This window comes from Haemaphysalis longicornis, unplaced genomic scaffold (assembly GCF_048455015.1).
Source record: "Haemaphysalis longicornis isolate Haplotype H1 unplaced genomic scaffold, Haemaphysalis longicornis Haplotype H1 scaffold_6, whole genome shotgun sequence".
NCBI classification, from domain to species: domain Eukaryota; kingdom Metazoa; phylum Arthropoda; class Arachnida; order Ixodida; family Ixodidae; genus Haemaphysalis; species Haemaphysalis longicornis.
The window spans coordinates 202,365,065-202,388,618 of NW_027526407.1; the positions used below are offsets into that span (position 1 = coordinate 202,365,065).

Sequence of the window (23,554 nt, forward strand, 5' to 3'; positions counted from 1 at the left end):
AAGGAAAATTAGATACGCCTTTTAAAGCACAACGTTGCGTAGAAGCACATTCAGAGCTTGAGGTGGGGGTTTTTCGCATTTAAATACAGCAAATTTTTAAATTCCCGAAACGGCCTCAACAAGAGAGTTACTTTGCTCGTACTTCTGCAAGGGTTGCTGAAAAATATATTTTACTATCACCAGAGAAAGTAGCATTGCCAATCCTTTCCTTAGGAAATGAAATGTACAAGTAAGGTCTCTGGCTTACAAGCGTGTGTTGGAAACGCCTTAAGTCTGCACGAGTAGCTTGACCTTGCTTAAAACAGAAACAGCAAAATATTAGTATGCATAAATGGACAATGTAGGGCATCCCAGAATAGAAGAAAAAAATACAAGGAACTAAACTAAAGTGTCACTGATTCCGGGGTTTCTTGCGCATGTGTGCTCTCACTGCTTTTACCTCGTCCTTGCGCTGTTACGGCTATCGCTATAAAAATAAGCAGCGCCTAACCCTCCGCCGCCTTCGACAACCATACACTAACCAAAAAGGCTGGTTCTCATCGCAATAATAAGGAAATAACAGGAAAGGGAGCCTAACAACATACAATTTGAAATAACCCCTCCGAATGATCTGGCTGCTGAAATATTTGGCCTCTGGGAAAGAAATTGCCTTCAAATAAGGAATACATTCTACCGCAAAATCACTGTTACGAAACGGAAATGAAAGTCCGAGTGATGCAAGAAATAACAATTGCCTTCGTGATTGATACAATATTTTCATTGATTGATTGATTGATTGATTGTCCGATTTAACGCGCCGATGTAACGCAGGTGTTGAGGCGCGCAATAGTGGAGGTCTCCGGATAAATTTTGACCACCTGCGGATCTTTAACGTGCGCCGAAATCTCGTACGCCCGGGTGTTCGTGGTTTTCGCCTCCAACAGAAAAGCAGCCGCCGCGGCCTTTAACCGAACCCCAGTTCTCGAGAGCACCAGCACAATGCCTTAGCCACTGCGCCTCCGTGCCACCGCTAAGGGTGATACAATATTTTCAGGAATTGGTGTTGTGAAAATGAGCGAATAAAGGGCGGTCAGGATCCGCCTGTCTCTGGGTCTCTGCTGATACCAAATGCATCCGGTAAAACGACGTGGTACTATCACGAATAATATTTCACTTCGGCCACATTACTTAACCTACTCTTCTAGACAAAATTCCCAGCACTGTCAGGTTAGGATGAAGATAAACGTAATGATCACTTCTTTACCTGGCGACGCTGATACTTCGAATAACGAAATCATTGCTTTGATCGGACAAGATCAATCCCTGTGCCTAAATTAACTGAGGCAGAATAGCCGAAAGAGACCTATTTCAGGCACGGAAACGTGCAAAAAGTAAAGACCGTTTTCTCTTAGCTGTATTGAAGCCTTTGTTATTACATTCCATTCCAAACACTCAAGTCGTCCTAATTTCAAGGGGTGGTACTTGATAACACTGTATACGGCTACGGTGGACGTACATAAAATAATATAATGAAAATATTAGTTGTGGGAAACACTTTTTTAAAAGCGAAACCTTACTGGAGTGGTATCGTTGCCTTTTATTTTTTTTGGACATTAATTGAGCATGCCTAAACGTGCATATATTAGGATACAAAATATGGAACTTGTAAAGAAATTTCTTACGAAGAACTACTAATGCTTCCGGCGTTTGTTATTTCCTTTAAAACATTTCTCCATTCGGTTATCCCAAGTTTTAATGCCTAATATAGAATTATATATGAGTCAGCACATAGTGCAGAGAACTACGTGCAGCACATCGACAATACCATTTCTGGGGAACGTCCTGGGGCAGCTATCATGTGAGGAATAATTTCACAATTATCGGAAAGCATTTCTGTGGTATGTTTGTCGCTAAAGTTATAGGTTACAAACATTGCAGGCAGTTGGGAACTCAAGGAAATAACCTTGACGGTGCAGGCTCCCACAAGAAACACTATTTTTGGAATGCTCTTGTCCGAGGTGGTGGTATGTTCTTTCGATTGCTTTAGTTAAGAGACTTTTACAGGGCTAAATATTGTGAAGCGAGTCAGACTTGTTTCTAAAGTGGGTAGTGCCATTACCAACTTAAGTACGATGTCATCGAAATAACTCAGAAGCTGTTCTGGCAGGGTACGGGAATATAAACAATATTGCCTCAAGTAAGCAAAATAACCCTATTTAGAAATGCGCGCGAAAACGAGGGTACGTACTTGACTGGCTCCCCTTTCTGAAGAGGAATGAAAAATAAAATTGGTGCCCGTGGATAAAAAATGGAAACTGAAAGCGCAAAATAGACACGGACAAAGAAAGGGGACAACAGGACGAGCGCTCGTCCTGTTGTCCCCTTTGGTGCCCGTGGATTAAATGGAATTGGTGCCCGTGGATAAAAAATGGAAACTGAAAGCGCAAAATAGACACGGACAAAGAAAGGGGACAACAGGACGAGCGCTCGTCCTGTTGTCCCCTTTCTTTGTCCGTGTCTATTTTGCGCTTTCAGTTTCCATTATGCATCACCAACAGTCCCAAACCATGACCCTTTTGGATAAAAAATGGCCGCGATGTAGCCCCGGAATATACGGGATTGGGATTGTGCCTCACTCGTCGTTCCTTTCAGAAATTTATAGCCAGTACTAAAAACGTCCATCTTCTATCAAAGTCAGGGTTCAACGGCGCATATAAATCCGGAGATGTGGCTCGTATTGAATAGGCATGCAATGAATCAACAGCCTTCCAGCTTGTGTCGATATTTTCTCCTGCATGAATAGTGGGCACGCGTATGGCGGAGAAATATATCAGCACTGGTGGAACGACGATGAAGCTGCGATTGTACTGCAGTACGTTCAGTTTCACTCTCAGCAGAATTCAGGCAGTGCCGAGACCAATAGCTTATTTTGCGGAAGTGTGCAAATCAAAGCACCTTCGAAATTGGGGCTACAACCGGCATGCAAAGACTGTATTTCCGCATTTTCTACTTCAAATACTCTTTGCATATCAGTAAATTGTTGACGCTAAAACCGCCGACTCCCTTATTCCCGCAAATTCCCGACGTACAGAATCAGGCGGGACATTGTAAACCCAATTACTCGCCAATTATGCATTCAAGATACCAGAAAGTCAGCGTTTGGCGATGAAATCAGAGTGCTCCAAAACGCATGTGAATTCTAGTGTTCGTACAGAACCCTATGCCACGAGTCCCGACCCAAATGTCAAGCGCAAAACTTTTAAAATAAAGTATAAAATTCTAGTTTCCATGTTGTTGTCGAACCTAAGATTAGGTCGAAAATTGCTTGAAGTAAATTACATTTACCTATATATATATATATATATATATATATCCCAAAAGTTAGGCTATTTGCCTGGCATTCCGTTCATTCAGTTCATAATTTTGTGCAAAGCGAAGTTCTAAACTTTAAAATATGTTATCCTCTATTTTCCGCAGGTCTCCTGCAGGGTTTACACGATGAGATTGTTGTGAATGCACCGACCATCGTAACATTCAAAAAGCGTCTACACGAATATACTTTCATCTTTTCCGGCGGTCTCGCCGTACCCATTGCGTTAATGCTGGTTTAGGAGTTATTTGGCGAACATGGACACTATGACAGTGGTGCAGTAGGTTTTCGCTTATACCCTATTTGGGAAACGACAGACTTCTGCCGCGTTCGTGCAACAGTTTCTTGGTTATACTTACAATGCAAAGCTCTACCATTCAACTCAAACCAAATTACAGGTAAAGCAAAGCGGTTGTAGTCCCATGCGACAGTTTGTCAGGGTGTTTCTAAAACAGTGCGAGCACAGAAGGGGTAGTGCTCCCCGCTGTTACTGTCTTGCGTGAATATGAACTCGTTTTTTGTATAAGAGCAATACATGGAAAGGTAGTAACAATCTCTGGGTCGCGCCTGGCCATTATTGCTACGCTCGCAGCCGAAACACTTTCGAAACAAGTTCATTTGTCTGTTCTTGTATAGAAGCTCTCCTGAACCAGCTGGGCGTCGTAGGTTTGAACCATATGAAAACGGTTGGGGGAATAATTTATAGCGCTTCCTATTGGAGATTTTTTCGCCCTCACAAGTATCGTGAAAAAGGTATCTAGTGGGGTATTTCCTGGTTCATAAGGGTATTGCATATAATGAGGAGATCTTAGCATCATAATTGCGCATGTAGTGTCCCTTGCCATTACGATCATGGAAAAGCACTGGTTAAAGTTGACACAGATTTCTGGAATTGTGTACATCGATGAAGATGAAACAGTGTGTAATCTTTAGGCAGACATCTAATTATTATGAAATGAATTAAAAACTCTTTTCTCAATCATCATGCAGGCTTCATGACAATAGTGAGGGAATAACAGCAAAGGGAACATGACAAGGTAAAATTTTCAATAACCCCTCGGAATCAACGGGCTGCAGTGATACTGCGCCTCTGGGAAAGACATCTCCTTCAAATAAGGAATACGTTTTCCCATGAAAGCACTATTACAAAACCCAAATGGAAAGTACCATTGATGAAACAAACGACATTGGTTTCTCAATAATGGCAGTTTATGCTTGATACAAGTTTTCAGAATTTCGCGGTGTAAAAATGAGCGAATAAAGGGCGGTCAGGATTCGCCTCTCTCTGGATTTCGGCTGAGACCGAATAAATCCGGTATAACGGTGGGGTACTAGCACAAAGTAGACTTGACTACGGCTGAAGAGTTTACCATACTCCTCTCGACAAAATTTTCAGCGGTGTCACATCAGGATCACGATAAACATAAAAATGGTCACTTGGTTACCAGGTCACACTGGGAATTCAAAAAAACTAAGTCACTGCTTTTATTAGAAATCATCAATCCCGTGCCTAATTATCTGAGGCAGAAGAGCCCAAACAGAGCTACTTCGGGCAGGGAACCATGCGACAAGCAAAGACCGTTTTCTCTTGGCTCTCTTGAAGTCTTTGTGAATATATTGCGTTCTAAACACTCACGTCGTCCTAATTTTAAGGTGTGCTGCTTGATAACACTGTACACGCCTACGGGTGACGTACATAAAGTAATATAATGCAAATATTATTCGTTGGAAACACTTCTTTAAAAGCGAATTCCTTACTGGAGTGGTAGCTTTGTCTGTTATTTTTTTATTTACATTGAATAACCATGCTTAAACCGACATCTATTAGGATAGAAAAAATGGATATTGTGAAGCAATACGTTACGATGAACTACTGCTGCGTTTACAGCTAGGCAACAGAAATGTAAGAAGCGTGACATAGCATTACCATTGAAAATTCTTCCGGCATGTGTTAATCCTTTGAAACATTTCCCTATTGGGTTATCCCAAGTTTTAATGCCAAATATAGAACTATATACGAGTCCCAGAGACGGAGCGGTCTGTGAGGTTCTACGTGCAGCACATCGACAATACCATTCCTGGGACATATCCTGGAGCTGCTGTTATCTGAGAAATAATATCACAGCTATCAGTAAGCATTTCTGTGGCACGTTTGTCGCTAAGGCAAACATTGCAGGCACTTGCGAGATGAAAGAAATAACATTGACAGTGCCGGTTGCTATCAGAAACACTATTTTTGGGATGTTCTCGTCAGAGGTGGCAGTGTGTTCTTCCGATTTTTTTCAAGTAAAAGCATTTCAGAGGGCTAAACCTTGTGCAGCGCGTCATATTGTGCAGCGCGTCAACTCTGCCCCAGCTGATTACCTTCTTAATAATACCAGTTTATCTTAAGTAAGCAGTTATAAATATCTCGGTGTATATATCGCCTCCGATCTCAGTTGGTATTGCCATATTGATTACATAATTACAATGCCAACCGCTCACTCGGCTACTGACGGCGGAACTTTTCTAAAGCCCCTCTTGCTACAAATTATTTTATACAAATCCTTGGTTCGCTCAAAGCTAGAGTATGCGTCATCTGTCTGGGACCCCGGACTTTCGAAGCTAATAGCTTTTCTTGAATTAGTACAAAATAACTCTGCACGCTTCATTATGTAAATACTATCATCGCACTAGAAGTATTACGTCAATGAAAAAAACTTTGTCCCTCCCGTCCTTGGTCATGCACAGGAAAATAGCTCGACTTTGCCTATTTCATGAAATTTACCATCGCCAAACCTTGAGCCATCAGTTTATCAGCTGCCCCTTCTACGTTTCGTCTCGCCGTAATCATTGCCACAAAGTCTACGTGACCACATGTAATCATGACTCATTTTTTTCATTCCTTTGTACCACGTACTGCTTCTGAGTGGAACTGCCTCCCCTCAGATTTGGTCTCAATAGTGGATAACGTATTGTTTCATGCCGACATCACCAATTTTGTTCTTCACCAAGATCTGTAAACTGTACTTATGCCGTTTGTCCGTTGCTTTATTTATGTTTCTCGGTTGCGTGTATTAGAACCCTTACGCCACTGCATTTGCTTTTTTTATCCATTCAATGTATTTACGGCGCTGGCAGCTCTTGTTTCGCGTTATGGCATGTCAAAGGAGTGGTAACGTATCTGTTCATGTGTTTGTATTGATTGCATCGTGCCTTATATTTGCATTTTTTTTGTTTCCCACTCCCCTGTGTTATGCGACTGCGCTAGAGGGCGAAATAAATGAAATGAAATGAAATATTTGTTTCTAAAGTGGGTAGTGCCATTACAGACTGAAGTACCATGTCATCGAAATAAATCAGACGCTCTTCTGGCAAGTTGCAGTCCTATAAAAAATATTGGCTCGACTAAGCTAAATCAACGTCTTTAGAAATGCGCACAATAACAAGGGTACGTACTTTACTGGCTGTCTTTGAGAAAGCGGGTGAAAATCAAATTGTCGTCCGCGGTTGAAAAATGACCGCGATGTCGCCCGGAATATACGTGATTGGGATTGTGGCTCACTGGTTGTTCTTTTGGGCAAATATCGAACCAGTACTGAAACCGTCCGCCTTCTATCAAAGTCAGGGTTTAACTGCGCCCAGAAATCCGGAGAGGTGGCTCGTATTGAATAGGCATGCAATGAATCAACAGCCTTCCAGCTTTTGTACACATTTTCCCCTGCATGAATACTGGGCACAAGAGTGGTGGTGAATTATATCCGCATTGGTCGAATCACGATGAAGCTGCGATTGTACTGCAGTACGTTCAGTTTTACTTTCAGCAGACTTCTCGAAGCGGCGAGACCAATAGCCTATTTTACGGAAGTGTGCAAATAAAGCCGCTTCAAAAGTTAGGCTACAACCGGCATGCAAAGACTGTATTTCCACGTTTTCTACTTAAAATACTCTTCATATCTAGGTAGACCTCTCTCAGGCAGTCAGAACAAGTGGTTGTACATTTCTCTGCGCCCCAAAGCTAGTTGCGTTATCAGCCATGCAATTTTGTCACCCTGGGTCCACTCTCTATTCTCGCAAGGTATATGAACCGCGTGTCTGACATAGCGCAACCTATTACGAGTTTTTTTCTTTTCTAACTCTGCTTCCGATGCTGCGGAAGGTGTTCTCAAGCATCTCCAACTTTATTTGACCCCTTTCTAAAAAATATTCTTTTTCTTTTAAAAATTGTCCCGGGGGGTGGGCCGTTTCGCCTTGAAGTATCTGCAGTTTCTTGACATCCCGTTTCGATGAGCGCTGTTACTATTTGGTTATTCATTGTTTCTGTCTCATTCAGCGGAATACTTTTTTACCCAGTTTGAACTCTTAAATGTCTACCCGGGTGAATTACTAGCGCGATATTGACCAGCAACTTCGCCGATTAAGACTGGAATTTCAGATGTTGGCTGCAACTTTACCAAAACTGTTCGTAGTGAGCTGATTTACCTTGCCAACCTATCAAAACAGTTTCGTACTGTGAAATAAATCTTTCAAAAGCGAGTTCATTTTCACTGACGTGTAAGATTCTACTTTTGTTTATGTTCTATTCAGGCGAGCATTAACTTGAAACCTGTATGTATGAAATATCAGCTTGCAACAAAAAATTGAGAATCTCTGCCAACTTTTTTGTATCCAGGTTTAACTGTGCAGTGTTGGAGCTAAGTACCTCTGAGTCGGCGCAGGCCACCAATATACATAATACGTTCAGTGCAGACACAATGTAGAAAGAAGTTAATTTATCTGTCCGTTTAGGGGAGCTTTTCAATATTATTTGTAGCACAAGATGGTTGAGCAAGTTTGAAGGGGTCGGTAAACGGTTTACAGCGCTTTCTCTTGGATGTTTTTTTTTATTACCCCGGAAATCCTGAAAGAGCCAGGTAGTGATTGATGTCCCGGTTTAGGGGCCATACCATTGAAAGTGAAAGAATTTTTCAGCAACGACGAGGTGTGCAGCATTTATTGTACTTAGGAACATCAAAATGCACGGGATTCAAGTGACCCAGATTACCGCACCTATGTCCACCAGTGATGAAGAAACTGCATGTAGTCTTTACGAATTGATTGATGGTAATCAATAAATTCCTGATAATCTCATTTTTCAAACATCATGTGCGTTCGACGCAATAGTAGGGAAACAACAACTAGGGTAGCGTGCTCACGCAAAATTTGGATTAATATCTCAGAAGGGGCGAAGTAGAGCAGTGCACGGGCCGCAATGTACGGGCCGGCCCGGTCCCGTGCACTGTACTAGGGCAAAGCGCATGGCCACTTCGCTGGGAAAATTTATCAGATTTGAATGAAGAGTGCTCTCTTTTATAAAAGCACTATTATGAAATGGAAATAAAAATTCTAAATGGTGGAACAACAGGCGAAATTGACCTTTTCTTGGCGCTACTGCACACATCATACAATATGTTGAATTATTGGCGGAATAAAAAACACGCGTATAAATGTGATTCAGAGGCCGTATTTCTCGGCACCTGCCTGAGAATCAATAAAGCCGGTAAAACGGCGGGATTCTATCCTGCACTCCATAGAGGCTATGGCCGAAGAAATTATGCTTGTGCTCGATGACAAATTAGGTGTACTGTCGGATCAGAACGACGATATAGGCATTAGAAAATATCATTTTGTAACCAGGAGCGGGACATTATTCGTTCTGGCCATTGTCACGACCATCTACAATTGTTATCATGATTATACCTTGGTTGTTATTCTTCTTGTTGTTGTTATCTGTTTAAATAGGTCATACATAAATTGGTGTGGCTTTCTTTAAATAAACAGATTTCAGTTTGCGAAGGTAACTGTTTTCTCTTCACTTATTCGTCCACGTTGCGTTTGCGTTACGTTTTAATGTTTTTTATGCATAATTTTCCCGTGGCGGAAGCGGCCGAAACACGGCGACGGTGGGCACGGAAGCATTGGATCACCCAAAACCGTTTTGTTCTGTGGTGTCTGAAAGCATTGGCCAATACGGCATTTCAATCTGTCATTACATACTGGTTTCAAATGGTGTAACTTAAATTCATTTAATTCAACCTTAAAGAGCCCAGGGCATTACATACGGGAAGGCAAATGACGAGGTACAGTGCGGGGTTCTATAGAACACGCAAAAAATGCAAAAGAAAACACACAGAAACCAGACTCGGATCCATGTCGACACTAAAAACAACGAAAAACGCGATTGTTGTCCGAAAACTACAATAACAATATTAAGGTACGTACACACCTAGAATTCTTGACCGAAAAAAATTCCCCGCATTTCCCCGAGGGGAAGAATGTGAGAGTGCGAATGCACGAGTTGAATTTGCGCGGTTCGGTAATGTTCGCGAAAGAGAGATCACACACACACACACAACTACAAAGAAAGAAAGATGCATTTATTCACAGACACCTATTTGTGTTGTCGTTGTACTTGATTGCTAGAGCGGATCTCAGCTTTGAAATTTCGTCTCAGTACTCCTTTAAGCGGGTGCGTTAGCCCTTCTCACGCCCGATTCCTGGCCAATCCCCCACGTGGGTATGTGCCATGTCAGCGGCCAGGCAGCGCGCGCCCATCTCCCCCCGTCGCTAAGGAAGACGAGGAGCGCGCGCACCCGCAGCTGTTGCTATGCGGACTACGGCGGCGGATGATTCAGGCTCGCTTAAGAAGTGCATTGGCACTTTAAAACATGAGGTAGTGAAATTATCAGTCTTAAATATTCAAAGCGCAAACGACACAAGGATGAGGGAAGAATACGAGACAATGCGCAAACTTGCAACTAACTTTATTACTAAGAAACGCGTTTTTATATACACCAAATATTCACTCCACCTTGCACAATCTGCCACACGATAGTACTGGGGAACCTTTTCAGACTGATCATTGATTACACAGCAACACCTTGGTTTACAAAATAAACTTCTTTTGCGGTGAACGTGAGGAAGGGCTAGCTCACGGAATTATCACCGGCACGTGTGATATCACGGGCCTCAATACATTCGCGAGTCCGTCGACTCCTGTGGTTGGCGATAATGCTGCTCTTGTCAAACAAAGGTGCACAACGATGGTCGCGACAGTGGACGGCAAAATGTCCAGTTGTGCCGTTTCGCACGTTATTGGCGTGTTCACGCAATATTTTGTTGAGGAACCGCGCAGTCTGCCCAATATACTTTTTGCCACAACCCAATGGGATAACATAGATGACGCTCTTACTGCAATCAACGCAGTTGACCTTGTGCTCAATATCACATGCACGTTTGACAGAGTTGCGAAACTTTTCTTGCATAAAGCGCCAAGTTTCGGCGGCGCTGAAAAGATGACGTTTACGTCAGCATTTTCCCCAAAACTTTTGAGACGGTGGGAAACACCGTACTTGTAGGAAATGACGGCATATTTCCTTTTGCGTTTTTCTTCCTGTTTTCGTACGCCAATACGCCAAAGCCCTGCTTACTGTGATTGAGCACGTCATGCGGAACTGATGTCAACTGATGGTTCGGGAACCCTTGCTTATTCCAGTCGGTTTAATTGTACCCCCAGGCTGTCATCCATTTTGTGTGGGCACGATTTTTTGAGGCTATTTATAAAACATAACTTGGCGACACCTCGCTTGGCTTGGCTTTGCTTGGCCAAGCCAAGCCAAGCCAAGCAGTTGCGGAGGGCTCCCACTTGGGGTCTGGCCAAGAACAAGTCTTTCAAGGGAATACAAGTAGTACAGTGATCGAAAAGGCTCGCCAGAAACTCATGAAGCATCCTGGACCCTGGACAAAACAAGATTATTCCTCAGGAGCCCCTGGAAGCGTTGAAATCTGCCGGAAAAACAACTTCCCTTGCTCCGGGCTCCAGTGAGAAGTGGATTCGCGACACTCAAGTGAAGGTGTGGTTTATGTGCCTTCAGCGAGCAGCGCAACGCCTGGCTATGACAACTGGGCATCGCAGCTAGTTCACTTCGCAAGAGTGGTGCAGCGCGCGCCAGTCGATTGGATCACTCCCGTGTTCCTCTCAGGTGCAGTGGGTTGACAGCGCCCTTTGGAATAGCAGCCGCTCACGCATCCGGCCGGATCCAAGATTGTTGATTCAACGGCGTGGCTTCCAACGCTACTTTGAGCATCGCCGCATCGCCCACCAATCAACGTGGGAGGCTATAGCATCGGCTACCTTTGTAAGGGACGGCATCACGGGCGGCTGCTCAGTTTGGTAAAGGTGCGAAAGCGGACTCCAAGTTCGCTAACCTACCTGTTTTGTGCAAGTAAGACTTTGGCGTTGTTGAAACAGTATCCCCTTGTTAAATTGCTGCGCACTGCTGCCAAACTTTTACTTTGATAGTGACCGTGCATGTAACCTTCGAGCATGGCTGGCAATGCTAAGGAGATTATGAAGGCTCTTGAAGACTTCAAACCAGAAATGAGAACCGAGTTGCGGAGTGTGAAAGATAGTGTTAAGTTTTGCAGTGATACATGTGACGAAACAAAAGCGATCGGTGCCGGCCTGAAGGCACTTCGACAGAAAAAAGCTCATCTGCTCGAAGCTAATGAACCTCTTCAAGACGAAAACAAGCGCTTAACGCGGAGAGTTGACGAGCTGGAGCAGTACACAAGGCTAAATAACTTGGAAATAAAGGGCATCAGCTCAGACGAGGATCCTGTTGACGTTGTCAAAAAAATCGCCGACGTTCTCAAAGAGCCCGTTTCTAGCCATGACATTGACACGTGCCACCGAATCCCAACGCGGAAGCCAGGCGATACCAATATCGTGGTTCGCTTCATCCGGAGAGATAAGCGCCACGCGCTTCTTGCTAAGGCTAGGAAGCAGAAGCTCACAACTAAGAAGCTCGGCGTATCTCAGGCCAACGCAGTGTACGTCAACGAGCATCTTACTGAGGCCAACAAACAGCTGCTTGGTGCCGCTATTGCCCGCAAAAAGGAAGTGGCATGGAAATTTGTCTGGACGAGCGGAGGAAAGGTTTTTGCGCGCAAAGACGAACATATGGACGCTGTGAGGATACAGGACTTGTCTGATCTGACCAAGATGACGAAATAAGAATGAGACGTTTGCAGCATGCTCGTCACCCCTGAATTGTTACCATGCATTTTCCACCTGCCTGTATTAGATACAAAACCGATCACTTTAATTCTAGCTTTAGCAACGTCAACAAAAAAACGTTTTCAGCCTTCAATGTAATATTCGTAGCATGAAAAACAAGCGAGACGAGGTCGATTTCTTACTTGGGTCACTGTCGGTTGAGTTCGATGTTATGCTTTTCTCAGAAACATGGTTTGGCACTGCCAGCGATGTGTGTTCCTTCGATAACTATGTTTACAATGGTTTATCCAGGCCCCATGGAAGAGGGGGTGGACTTGCTGTATATGTTAAAAAATGTCACTCACATTCTGAGATTGGCGATGTTACAATCACAAATCCCAATGTTGAATGTTTAGCTATATCTCTCAAGAATATAATCGTTGTTGCTATGTCCAGACCCCCCTCAGGGTCATCATCATCATCATCATCACCACCATCATCACCAGCCTATCTACGCCCACTGCAGGGCAAAGGCCTCTCCCATTATTCTCCAATTACCTAGGTCCTGTGCCAACTGTGACCAATTTTTCCCCGCAAACTTCTTGATCTCATCTGCCCATCTAACTTTCTGCCGCCCCCTGCAAAAATTGCCTTCTCTAGGGATCCACTCTGTTACCCTTAATAACCAGCGGTTATCTTGCCTTCGCATTACATGCCCTGCCCACGTCCATTTCTTCTTCTTAATTTCTAATAATATGTCTTTAACTCCAGTTTGCTCCCTGACCCACTCCGCTCTCTTCTTGTCCCTTAATGTTACACCTATCATTTTCCGCTCCATTGCTCGCTGACTCGTTCTCAATTTAAGTTGAACCCTCTTAGTGAGCCTCCATGTTTCTGCCCCGTAGGTGAGTACCGGTAAGATGCAGCTGTCATACACTTTCTTCTTCAGCGACAATGGTAGGCTGCTATTCATTATCTGAGAATGTGTGCCATATGCACCCCACCCTATTCTGATCCTTCGAATTATCTCTGCCTCATGGATGGGATCTGGGGTCACAACTTGGCCTAAGTAGATATATTCGCTTACCGCTTCCACTGCCTCGCCACCTATCTCAAACGGCTGTGCTGTCCCGAGGTGATTGATTATTACTTTAGTTTTCTGCATATTAATTTTCAGGCCCGCGGTTCTACTCTGTTCGCCCAGTGCGGAAAGCATGCTTTGCAATTCGTCCCCCCCGTTACTTAGCAAGGCAACGTCATCAGCAAATCTGAGGTTACTGAGGTATTCTCCATTAACCCTGACTCCCACCTGTTCCCAATCCAACGTTCTGAATACTTCTTGTAAGCATGCTGTGAATAACATTGGAGATATTGGAGATACTGTCTGACATCCTTCCTTATAGGTATTTTACTGCTCTCTCTATGGAGAATGATGGTAGCTGTAGACCCATTGTAGATATCCTCTAGTATTCTTACATAATGCTCATCTACCCCCTGGTTCCGTAATGCCTGAATGACTGCTAGGGTTTCGACCGAGTCAAATGCTTTCTCATAATCTATGAAGGCTATATATAGGGGTTCAGTATACTCAGCGCACTTCTCTATCACCTGATTGATCGTGTGAGTATGGTCCATTGTTGAATAACCTTCAACAGGGTAACAAATCACAATTCTTCGATTTTTTGGAAAGCCTCTTCCTCCTCCTCGACTCCACTAAGCTACCCTTCATTTTAATGGGGGACCTAAACATTGACCTATTATTGGACGCCACTCATGCAAGGGAATTGCAGAGTCTCCTTTCCTCGTATGCATGTATTAATTATATCACTTTACCGACTAGAAGAACTTGCAACACGGCCACTTTATTAAACGTGTGTATCTCCAATGTACAGCTTCCGCACACTGATTCTTGCGTAATATCTCCCGATATTAGTGACCATTCGCCGATATTTTGCTTTATACCTCTCAAAATAAACGCCATAACAAATACTGTTACCCACATTTTCTGAGATTTCAATGATCTTGCGCTCAACGACTTTCACAAACGAATCGAAGATACTAATTGGGAGCCCATATACAAGATCACGGAAGTCAAGGTAGCATATTCTGGTTTCATAGACATGTTCATAACCCAATATAACACCGCCTTCCCACAAATAGAAAGAAAAATTATTCCTAAGAAGTTTAAGAAGCCTTGGATGAACCAATCACTTTACTCAAGGATCAGGAAGAAAAATACCATGTATCACGGTTTTCTCAACAGCAGAAATCTAACTCTACTTGCTGAGTATAAAAAATATCGAAATAAACTCAACAAAGACCTAAAAAACGCGAAATCGGACTACTATGTAAGAAATTTCTCCCGCATTCAAAATGATAGTCGTAAAGTTTGGCGAGAGGCCAACAACTTGACCAATAAAACGAAATGTATGCAACTTGATGAAATATTCACAGCAAATGGTAAATTAACTGGTCACGAGCTATCAAATGCCCTAAATGGCTACTTTATTAATGTTGCTTCTCCAAATTCTGTTACGCAAACTCCTGAAAATAGCTCACTGAGCCTCACCACTCCCATACTCAATTCTATAGTACTCGCGCCCACAACTCCTCAGGAAGTAGCTACATTGATCCTTTCTTTAAAAAATGACATATCGGCGGGGTACGATGATATAAAAGTGGTTCCGTTAAAACTCGTTTGCGCCGTTATATGCCATGTCTTGTCACACATTGCAAATCTAATGCTGTCAACTGGTGTTTTTCCTGATAATCTCAAATTGGCCCGAGTCGTTCCAGTACATAAGGGAGGCAATATAAATAAACTGTCGAATTACCGACCAATTTCTTGTCTGCCTCTGTTGTCAAAAATTTTTGAAGGTATTATCAATTCTAGGATAGCCGATTTTCTGCACAAATATGATGTGATTGGCGATTCACAATATGGGTTCACGAAAAAAAAGACCACAGAGCAAGCACTGTTAGTTGTTAAAGACAAAATAATTGATAATATTGAAAACAAAAAATGTAGCCTTGGCCTATTTTTTGATTTTCGCAAGGCATTTGATTGCGTACACCATGAGACCCTTCCTAAGAAACTTTGTAACTGTGGGGTTCGAGGTATTGCGTTGAACCTGTTGCGGAATTATCTGAGCAATAGGTCCCAATATGTTCGAACAAATAACATATCCTCTGATATACAGGTGGTTAAGCATTGTGTCCCACAGGGATCAGTACTAGGGCCGTTATTATTCATTACATATATCAATGACCTAGCCGGCATACATAACTCTCCCGATCTGGTGATGTACGCTGATGACACTAATCTTTTCTTCTCTTCCTGTTCATTACCGGCGCTCCAAAATATGGTCAATTCTTATTTAATCAACCTTCGTGATAGGTTACACAAGAATAAGCTTAGTTTAAATATCAGTAAAACGAAATATATTATTTTCAAGCCCATCAACACCGTGGAAACTAATTGTATACATATTCATTATGACAGTATAACAATCAATCAAGTTTCTTCCCAAAAATTTCTTGGTGTGTGGTTTAATGAAAATCTTTCGTGGTTTGTTCATATTTCCAAACTTGCTCCTGAACTAAGTAAAATTGTTGGCCTATTTTATAGGATTTCTAATCTACTGCCTGTTTGGTTAAAAGTGTCTATGTGTAATGCCCTGTTTTTTTTTCAAGACTTTCTTATTGTAATCTTGTTTGGGGTACGACAACGTCTTCCAATTACCAAAAATTACTTGTCCTGCAAAAAAGAGCCTTGCGGGCTATTGAGGGGTATTATGGTGCACCACGAAGCTTACGTACGCAACCATTGTTTGTAAAACACTCCATATTAAAAGCCGACCAAGTGTATTATCTGCGGCTTCTTCAATACATTCACCAGAATCGCTTGTACTCTGTTCCTGATAGCAACATAGGTTACAATCTTCGCGTGGTAAAACTAAGAGTTCCGCGAACGCGAAAAAATTATGGTGAACAAAAACTGAGTTGTCAAGTACCCAACGCGCTAAACAAATTCCCCTTTCCCGATGAGTTTTTTCTATCTGAAAACATGTTCAAAAAAAAAAAGACCAAACAACATCTGATTGAAGGTGAAATTTTAATGTAAAAATGCAGCTTACCGTCTTCGATGTATATGCGTATGTGTATGTATGTGTGTACATGGATGTAAGTGTATATATCCATATTTCTATAAGGTTTGGCAGTCAAGAAAACCTCGGAAAGCAAAGGGGAGGTTGTGATGGGTCATAGAAAGAGATGAAGAATTTTTTGAGTCGAAAAGAAAGTAGTGAAAAAATGCCCGCCGGGTGGGATCCGAACCCACGACCTCCAGAATACCGGTCTGGTGCGATAACCACTACGCTACCGGCGGGGTTGTTTCCCCAGCACTTTCTCGGGGGCTGGGAAAGTGCTCATTTCCCAATTTTCTGATTCGCTACATGCTTAGCGAGGGCCTCTGTTCTGGCAGCCTTGGTGCCAAAGGGAGCTTAAGAGGGTTCAACGCTGGTCGACCACTCTCGACATGTCGTAGACACTCGAGTCACGGCCCGGGGGTTAAAAAGAAGGTCCCCTTTACCCCGAGTAGTCCGAGTGGCGCTGGCTACCACCCCCAAGTGCAGGAAACAAAAAATACCTTAACATAAATACCCGAGAAAGTGCTGGGGAAACAACCCCGCCGGTAGCGTAGTGGTTATCGCACCAGACCGGTATTCTGGAGGTCCTGGGTTCGGATCCCACCCGGCGGGCATTTTTTCACCACTTTCTTTTCGACTCAAAAAATTCTTCATCTCTTTCTATGACCCACCACAACCTCCCCTTTGCTTTCCGAGGTTTTCTTGACTGCCAAACCTTATTTTCTGTCTTATTTCACGGACACCCTCCTTTCCCAATTTTCTGATTCGCTCTATAATTCTATCTTTTTCACACAAGTAATTAAGTCGAATGATTTACTTTTCTTCATCCGTATGTACAAAATTGTACTCGTACAAGTATCAATTTGTATTTGCCCGTGATTGTGCACATGTTTTGTATTCTAGTAAGTGTTACTGCTTATATATTACTTTTGTATTTTGATTGTGGCCCCTTCTATGAATTAAGTGTTTTTGCGTTTGCATCTGTACTACTTAGGGTACCGGTACCGAGGCCTCGTCAGGCTTAACCGCCTTTAGCCTCGGTCCCTTCTTTTCTATGAAAAGAAATTAACTTCACTTCACTTCACTTCACTTCACCTTGGAGTGTCCTGACGGGAAAGGAAGCAATGGCTTGCATGTCCGGGGCTTGTATTGCCAACAGGTGGGGATATGAGAGAACTGTAGGTCAAGGAATTTTATCGCATTATCCTCCAAATTTTCATGGGTTAATCCTGGAGGCCGCAAGTGTTCAGTGAAAGCAGTTAGTGTGGCAGAAACACTGGGTTGATAGGGAACGGCGCCAATAAATACAACAAGCTAATCATCAACAAAGCGACAAATTCCAACAATGTTCAGGCTTTGCTGTAACGGCGCCAGTATTCGGTCCAAACGGTCCAAGAAATAAATCACTGAGAAGTGGGGCCACACAGGACCCGATGCACGCACCACTCGTTCACCGATAGACACTGTCATTCCAGTTCACGAAGGTGGACTGCAACTAGAGTGAATGCAGTTTAATGAACCCCTTCGCGGTCAGACCAGCAGCATTTTGGAACTTGACAACCCCGTACTGATCGATGCTTTCTTCTATACATTCTAACAATTGGTAATGATGTAAGCTGTAATATAAGTCCTTAATGTCTACTGAAAAACTGTAAATGTCTGCTCATAGTTGTCCTTTTAGACGTCGACTACTTCCGCTGATCTCTTCGTCTAAAACGGGTAGTTTACATCGAGCATTGCGAGCTTCTTTTGGAGAAAGCGCGCAATCTATTTCTGCAGGTTCCCTCCTCAGAGACTATTATACGGAGAGGCCTGCCCACTTTGTGAGTTTTGGCCCAAAAAAACATTTGTAAACTGCAACCTCTACTCTTTTCAACCGGCTTAGTCAGGTTCTCTAGGTTGAGCTTCTTGCACAGTTTCTTGGCTTCAGATCTCACCTTGGAAAGCGATACATCGTTACGGCAAGTGAACACGCTTTTTACGGCTTCCTGGGCTTTTTGTTCGAAACTGTCAGCCCGAAGGACCATAAAACGTCCCTATTTATCTGCCGGTAAGAGACACAAGTTGGTTTATTTTATAAAGCTAGCAACCCTCTTTACAGGCACACTGCTCGGTACTTGCTTATTTCGTAACAAAACATCGACACCCGCTGAGATACAACGAGAACTTTCATCAGCAGCTCTCCCAGCAACAGTTTGTACCATATTTAAGAGTTCTGACGCCGACATTCTAGGTTTCACAGCGTACTTCGGACATATAATAAGAGTCTCTTTGACATATTCTGGTAGAAAAACATTACCTTCAGTGTGGTGATTCTTTGTAGAGACTTGGCGTGTTGCTGGCATCGAGGACCTGAGTTGACGTAGAACGGGCATCCATAAAGACTCTCACGCCCGATTTTTATTCTCTGCGCTGCTTCAAAACTCTTCAAGATTGTACTTCATACACTACTCTCTTTCATCGTAAAAACTATATTATTACCTCAGCAACACGGCTTTCTCGCTGTGAGATCAACCCCCACTAATCTTGTAAATTTTATGCTGCTAGCTTCGGAAGCTGTGCTGGGAAGAGGACAACTCGATGTCGTGTATTTCGATTTGAGCAAGTCTTTTGATGTCGTCTGCAATGATATAATATTTAGAAAGCTGTTTCAACTGCATTTACAACCATACATCACATCCCTTTTACGTACCTATTTATCGGATAGGTCATGCTTCGTGCATGCAAACGGGCAGTCTTCCCTCTCCTACGATGCCACAAGTGGTGTCCCTGAGGGAGCTGATCTGGGGCCACTTCTTTTTCAAATTTTCATTAATTATGTTTCTTCAGTAATTCATGATTGTCACTTTCTCTTGTATGCTGATGATGTCAAAATGTTTAAGGCTGTTTCAAACACCGCAAGCTGTTCCGCTCTCCAGCTAGCGATGACGTCTTTTTCAGATTGGTGCTCACGCAACAAGCTGCCTATTATTACATCAAAAACTAAGGTAGTGACCTACATTAGAAAAACTGACAGCATATTGTTCTCCTATATAATTAACGGTAAAGCCCTACCACGTGTTGGGGAGGTTAAGCATCTTGGTGTTAATTTCGAGAGTAAATTGAGCTTCTCCTGCACATCCGGGAAGTCAGTAGGCGGGCCCTCCGATCTCTTGGCGTTTTATGTCGCCTATCAAAAGGGTTCAAGGAGCCAGGGTGTTTTCTCAAGCTATACACGACTATTTGTCGTCCGCAGCTCGAGTATGCTTCTTTGGTATGGAATAGCGCATGCAAAACAGTCGGTATGCATATTGAAAGTGTTGAAAGTGTTGATGCATATTGAAAGCCATAACCGTTTTGGGTCATTCTCTGTACCGATGCTAGAGTGCTTAAACTCCAGACGTATTAAGGCTGATCTTTTCCTGTTCAAAATAATTCACGGCACAGTGTCTTGCGGTGAAGTGCTGCAACATGTTACACTCCATGTGCCGCAAAAATCCACCAAAAGACACGACACATTTCTAAATCCGAGCTGTTTGCTAGGATTGTGCCCCATGTTTCGCCTCCAGTGTACCTACAATCAGTACAACGAATATGTAGACATATTTAATTATTCCTCCACGCAGTTCCGCAAACACGTCTGTGAGCATGCCATGTAAGTGCGCCTTTTTATCCCCTGTTCACACGGCGTCAGTTGAGCATAAAGTGATGACAACACAAGACTTTCTTTTTTGTATATTCCCCTTATTCCATGTCTGGTTTTCTTTACATGTTCATTCCTTCCATGCTCCTTTTCTTACATATAAGTTATCTTGATTCACTCCGTTTCCGTGCAACTAAACTTTGCTAACATTTATATATATTTGGAAATTATCTGTGTATGACGACCAGTGGTGTGATGTCACATGCCTTACTGCAAGGCACTGTACTTCTTTTTGTGTGTATGTGTGTGTTTGTGTTTTCTGTGGGTGAGAGTATATTCTGGCGTGCGAAAGTGTGTAATTTTTGTTCGCGTGTGTCAGTATCCCTGTCCTTTAATTGCATTACCTGTGAGGTGTGGGCATCTTACATTGCCTGTTTTTTCTTTTTTTGTGCGCCAGTACGAAGGCAATGCGGCTGTTCCTGGGCACGTTATTAAACGATTGATTGATTGATTGATTGATTGATTGATTGATTGATTGATTGATTGATTGATTGATTGATTGATTGATTGATTGATTATGCTTGTAATATATTACATTTCGGATAACAGCGCCACGCTTCCTCTTCGAAATACGCGGGAGGACGACGTTCGGCAATTGACATCACATGCTCGTGATGATAAGAACATGGCGTAGCTGAATGAGGTTATCTTATTCGAGGCCTAAAGAGCATGAGGTGACAGCGCACATCAGTCGAATAATGCGTTCTCCCTTACGAGAGCTACGTTATATTTCAGAATATGGAGCTGATTTTACGAAGTAAGCATCTAACTATCTCATAATGACGTAGGGGACCGTCTGGGGAACCATGTGTTCCAGTTGCCCAAGCACACCGCTTTTGGTTTATCGGTGCCGAAATGTATGTATTTATCGGTGTATTTGGGCGTATCGGTGTATTTATCGGTGTACATATTTATCGGTGTATGTATTTAACGGTGCCGAAAATGTATTTTTATGTGTTTTCATTCGTGTGGGCATCGGACTGAATATTACGTCTTTATGGTTCTTTTGGGCAGTTTGGAGCTACTGTTACGCACAGAGATTGCCCTTCGTCAATCATTTTACTGCTTAAACAAAATTATTTAGTCCTGGCCAATTGCCCTGAATGCGTACGCTCCATCTTTCACAGATAGCAATCCTGGCTTATTGACACGTTCACACGATACGGCAGAACAACAATAATGATTTTATGTGGTGGTGCCTCTAGCACCCACATGCCAAAAGCATTCTTTGGCAGTTTGTACTTTGCTCCCGTATTTTCCCGCTATAATTTCAAGCTCGCTGTTCCAATACGCCACTCAATCAACCATTTGTGTCTCTTTAACTGGCGCAATATTTTTAACCGTTCAAATAAAATGATCCCCTTCTTTACGAACACTTATTTCCACCAGTGCATTCAATAAACCTGCAATGCCCGGAAACAAGTATAACTTAACAGCGGATGATTATCGTCGATTTCACATGGCATACTATTCGTACTAGGGAATATTAGCTGCACCTCGACCCTACATGGTCGTACAAAAATTTAGTTCCCTTCCATTCCGTGAAGAAGGATTACCGACGGAGCTGGGGGCGACAAGCAATTGCCCAAAACAAGCACCTTGTAGAAAATCGATGTGATGATGGAATCATTCCAGCGGTCAATTTCACTATTTCATTTCAAGATCAGTACTTTAAATTGTAGTGTACAGAACATTTCAAAAACGCTGGCTTTGCCAAAAAAATGATTTTGTTGTCCCTACTTTTGTCAATGCGACGTAATTTTTCTGCTTGCCTTCGGCTTCGGGCTGTCAAAACTTATAATTTGCTAGCGGTCAGCGCTGCCGTTCTATGGCAGAACTGGAAGGACAGGAATTGGCAATCTGGAAGTTTGAGTTGTTAACATACGGGTGGTAGGGTGTTGTTGTAGAGGGAAGATAACAAGAGAAAAATGCAAGCGTGCGGTTGAATTGTAAGCCAAGCTCCATTGCCATGGTTCAAGGACTCCAAACTGAAGCACTGTGTAACTAGACCGTGTACACGGTGCATATCACAGCACGCACCATGTTTATGGCTAATGTGGAATTAGGCTTTCAAAATTAAAGAAAGCATGGTGGCAGCACACGGGGCCACCAGTTAAAGGCACACGTTACGCATTATGGCGTATTATAGACGAGAGAAGACTGAGTGATGCACTTTTTCTCAGCCATGAAAAGATAATCAAAGGACACAAACTTGACCCTTCAACAAGCCATACCACGTGCCTGCATAGGCAAATATTCCATCAGGTGTCATTCGAGTCGAATGGCTTTGCTTTCATCTCGCAAAAAAAAGCACCAAAGTGTAGAGTGGTTCTACGCTATGTCGAAAAAAATTTTCTTCCTCAACTCACAAATTGTAGGAGCTCCTATTCTGCGGAAGTGGTGAATTTTTAGGTAGTAGGCTTCTCTGCCGCGTGGTGCTATGCTTATTGGTCCCTCGAACATTCAGGCCATTTATGTCAGACTTTCGGTCTTTTATTTTATTTTTTGCTGCTGCCCGTATTGCGGTCACCACAAGAAAGGGTTTAAAACAGCACATTACTTGAACCATGCCGTGTTTAAAGTCATTGTACACGTCCTCTTTCTTTTTCCGCTTCGTCTCACTAGTGAACAACACTATGACTCCGCTTGTTAGGAGCCAGATTGGCTTGAATATTTGGCTTGACATTAAGATTTCACAAGGTAAGAGAGTACAAAAACGATCGCGCAAACATCGGCGCAAACTTCAACTTTGATAAGCTTTTTAATTCTTATTTTGGCGCCGAGGCGCTCAGCAATGTGGAGCAGCAAAAGGCGTCATAAAAATATCTGGCGAGTATACTGTTGAACCTTGAAAGGCGTAACTTTTGGGAGAAGTTTATATTTTTCAGAAGTGAGTATAATGGCTCCTGCGTGAGCTCACTCCATTTTTTTGTGACTGGCCTTACAGCCTCAACGATGGTTTTCTCAAGCAAATGTGGGATTCTTCCTTTGCTTTATTTAACTTCAAAAACACTTGATTGGCAATACATTTGCGGTATCTGGGATGTTGCACAAAAGCAAATGTTCTCGCGTACTGAATATGCTACAATTTCCGCCAAGTTTATGTGAACCGTAAAAAGGCGATGTTTTTAACCTCACTTTGCGCTAGTAGAATCGATATGTTTTAATAACGGAAACCTGTAACTTCTATAGAGGTGAATAACGCTAATATCCCCGTTATATTACCTCCGGCAGTTGCCGCAAAGCTCGAGCGCTAGTTCCACATCCTGCATGTGCACGAACTGGAATATAACAGCTGTTGGCACCGCATACTTTCAACCTTCACCTCAGGTGCCCTCGGCGGATTCACTCCAGCTGTC

General features: G+C 42.9%; 1 protein-coding gene across 1 annotated transcript; it reads left to right on the forward strand.

The window, feature by feature from the left end:
* Nucleotides 1-11,693: 11,693 nt before the first annotated feature.
* LOC144143439 (uncharacterized) lies at nt 11,694-12,383 on the forward strand. Its single transcript, XM_077675194.1, has one exon. The coding sequence runs from the start codon at nt 11,694-11,696 to the stop codon at nt 12,381-12,383; it is 690 nt and encodes a 229-aa protein (XP_077531320.1).
* The last annotated feature ends 11,171 nt before the right edge of the window (nt 12,384-23,554 follow it).

Coding starts and splice junctions, on each gene's coding strand:
- LOC144143439 (XM_077675194.1), top strand. CDS start 11,694: ATGGCTGGCAATGCTAAGGAGATTATGAAGGCTCTTGAAGACTTCAAA.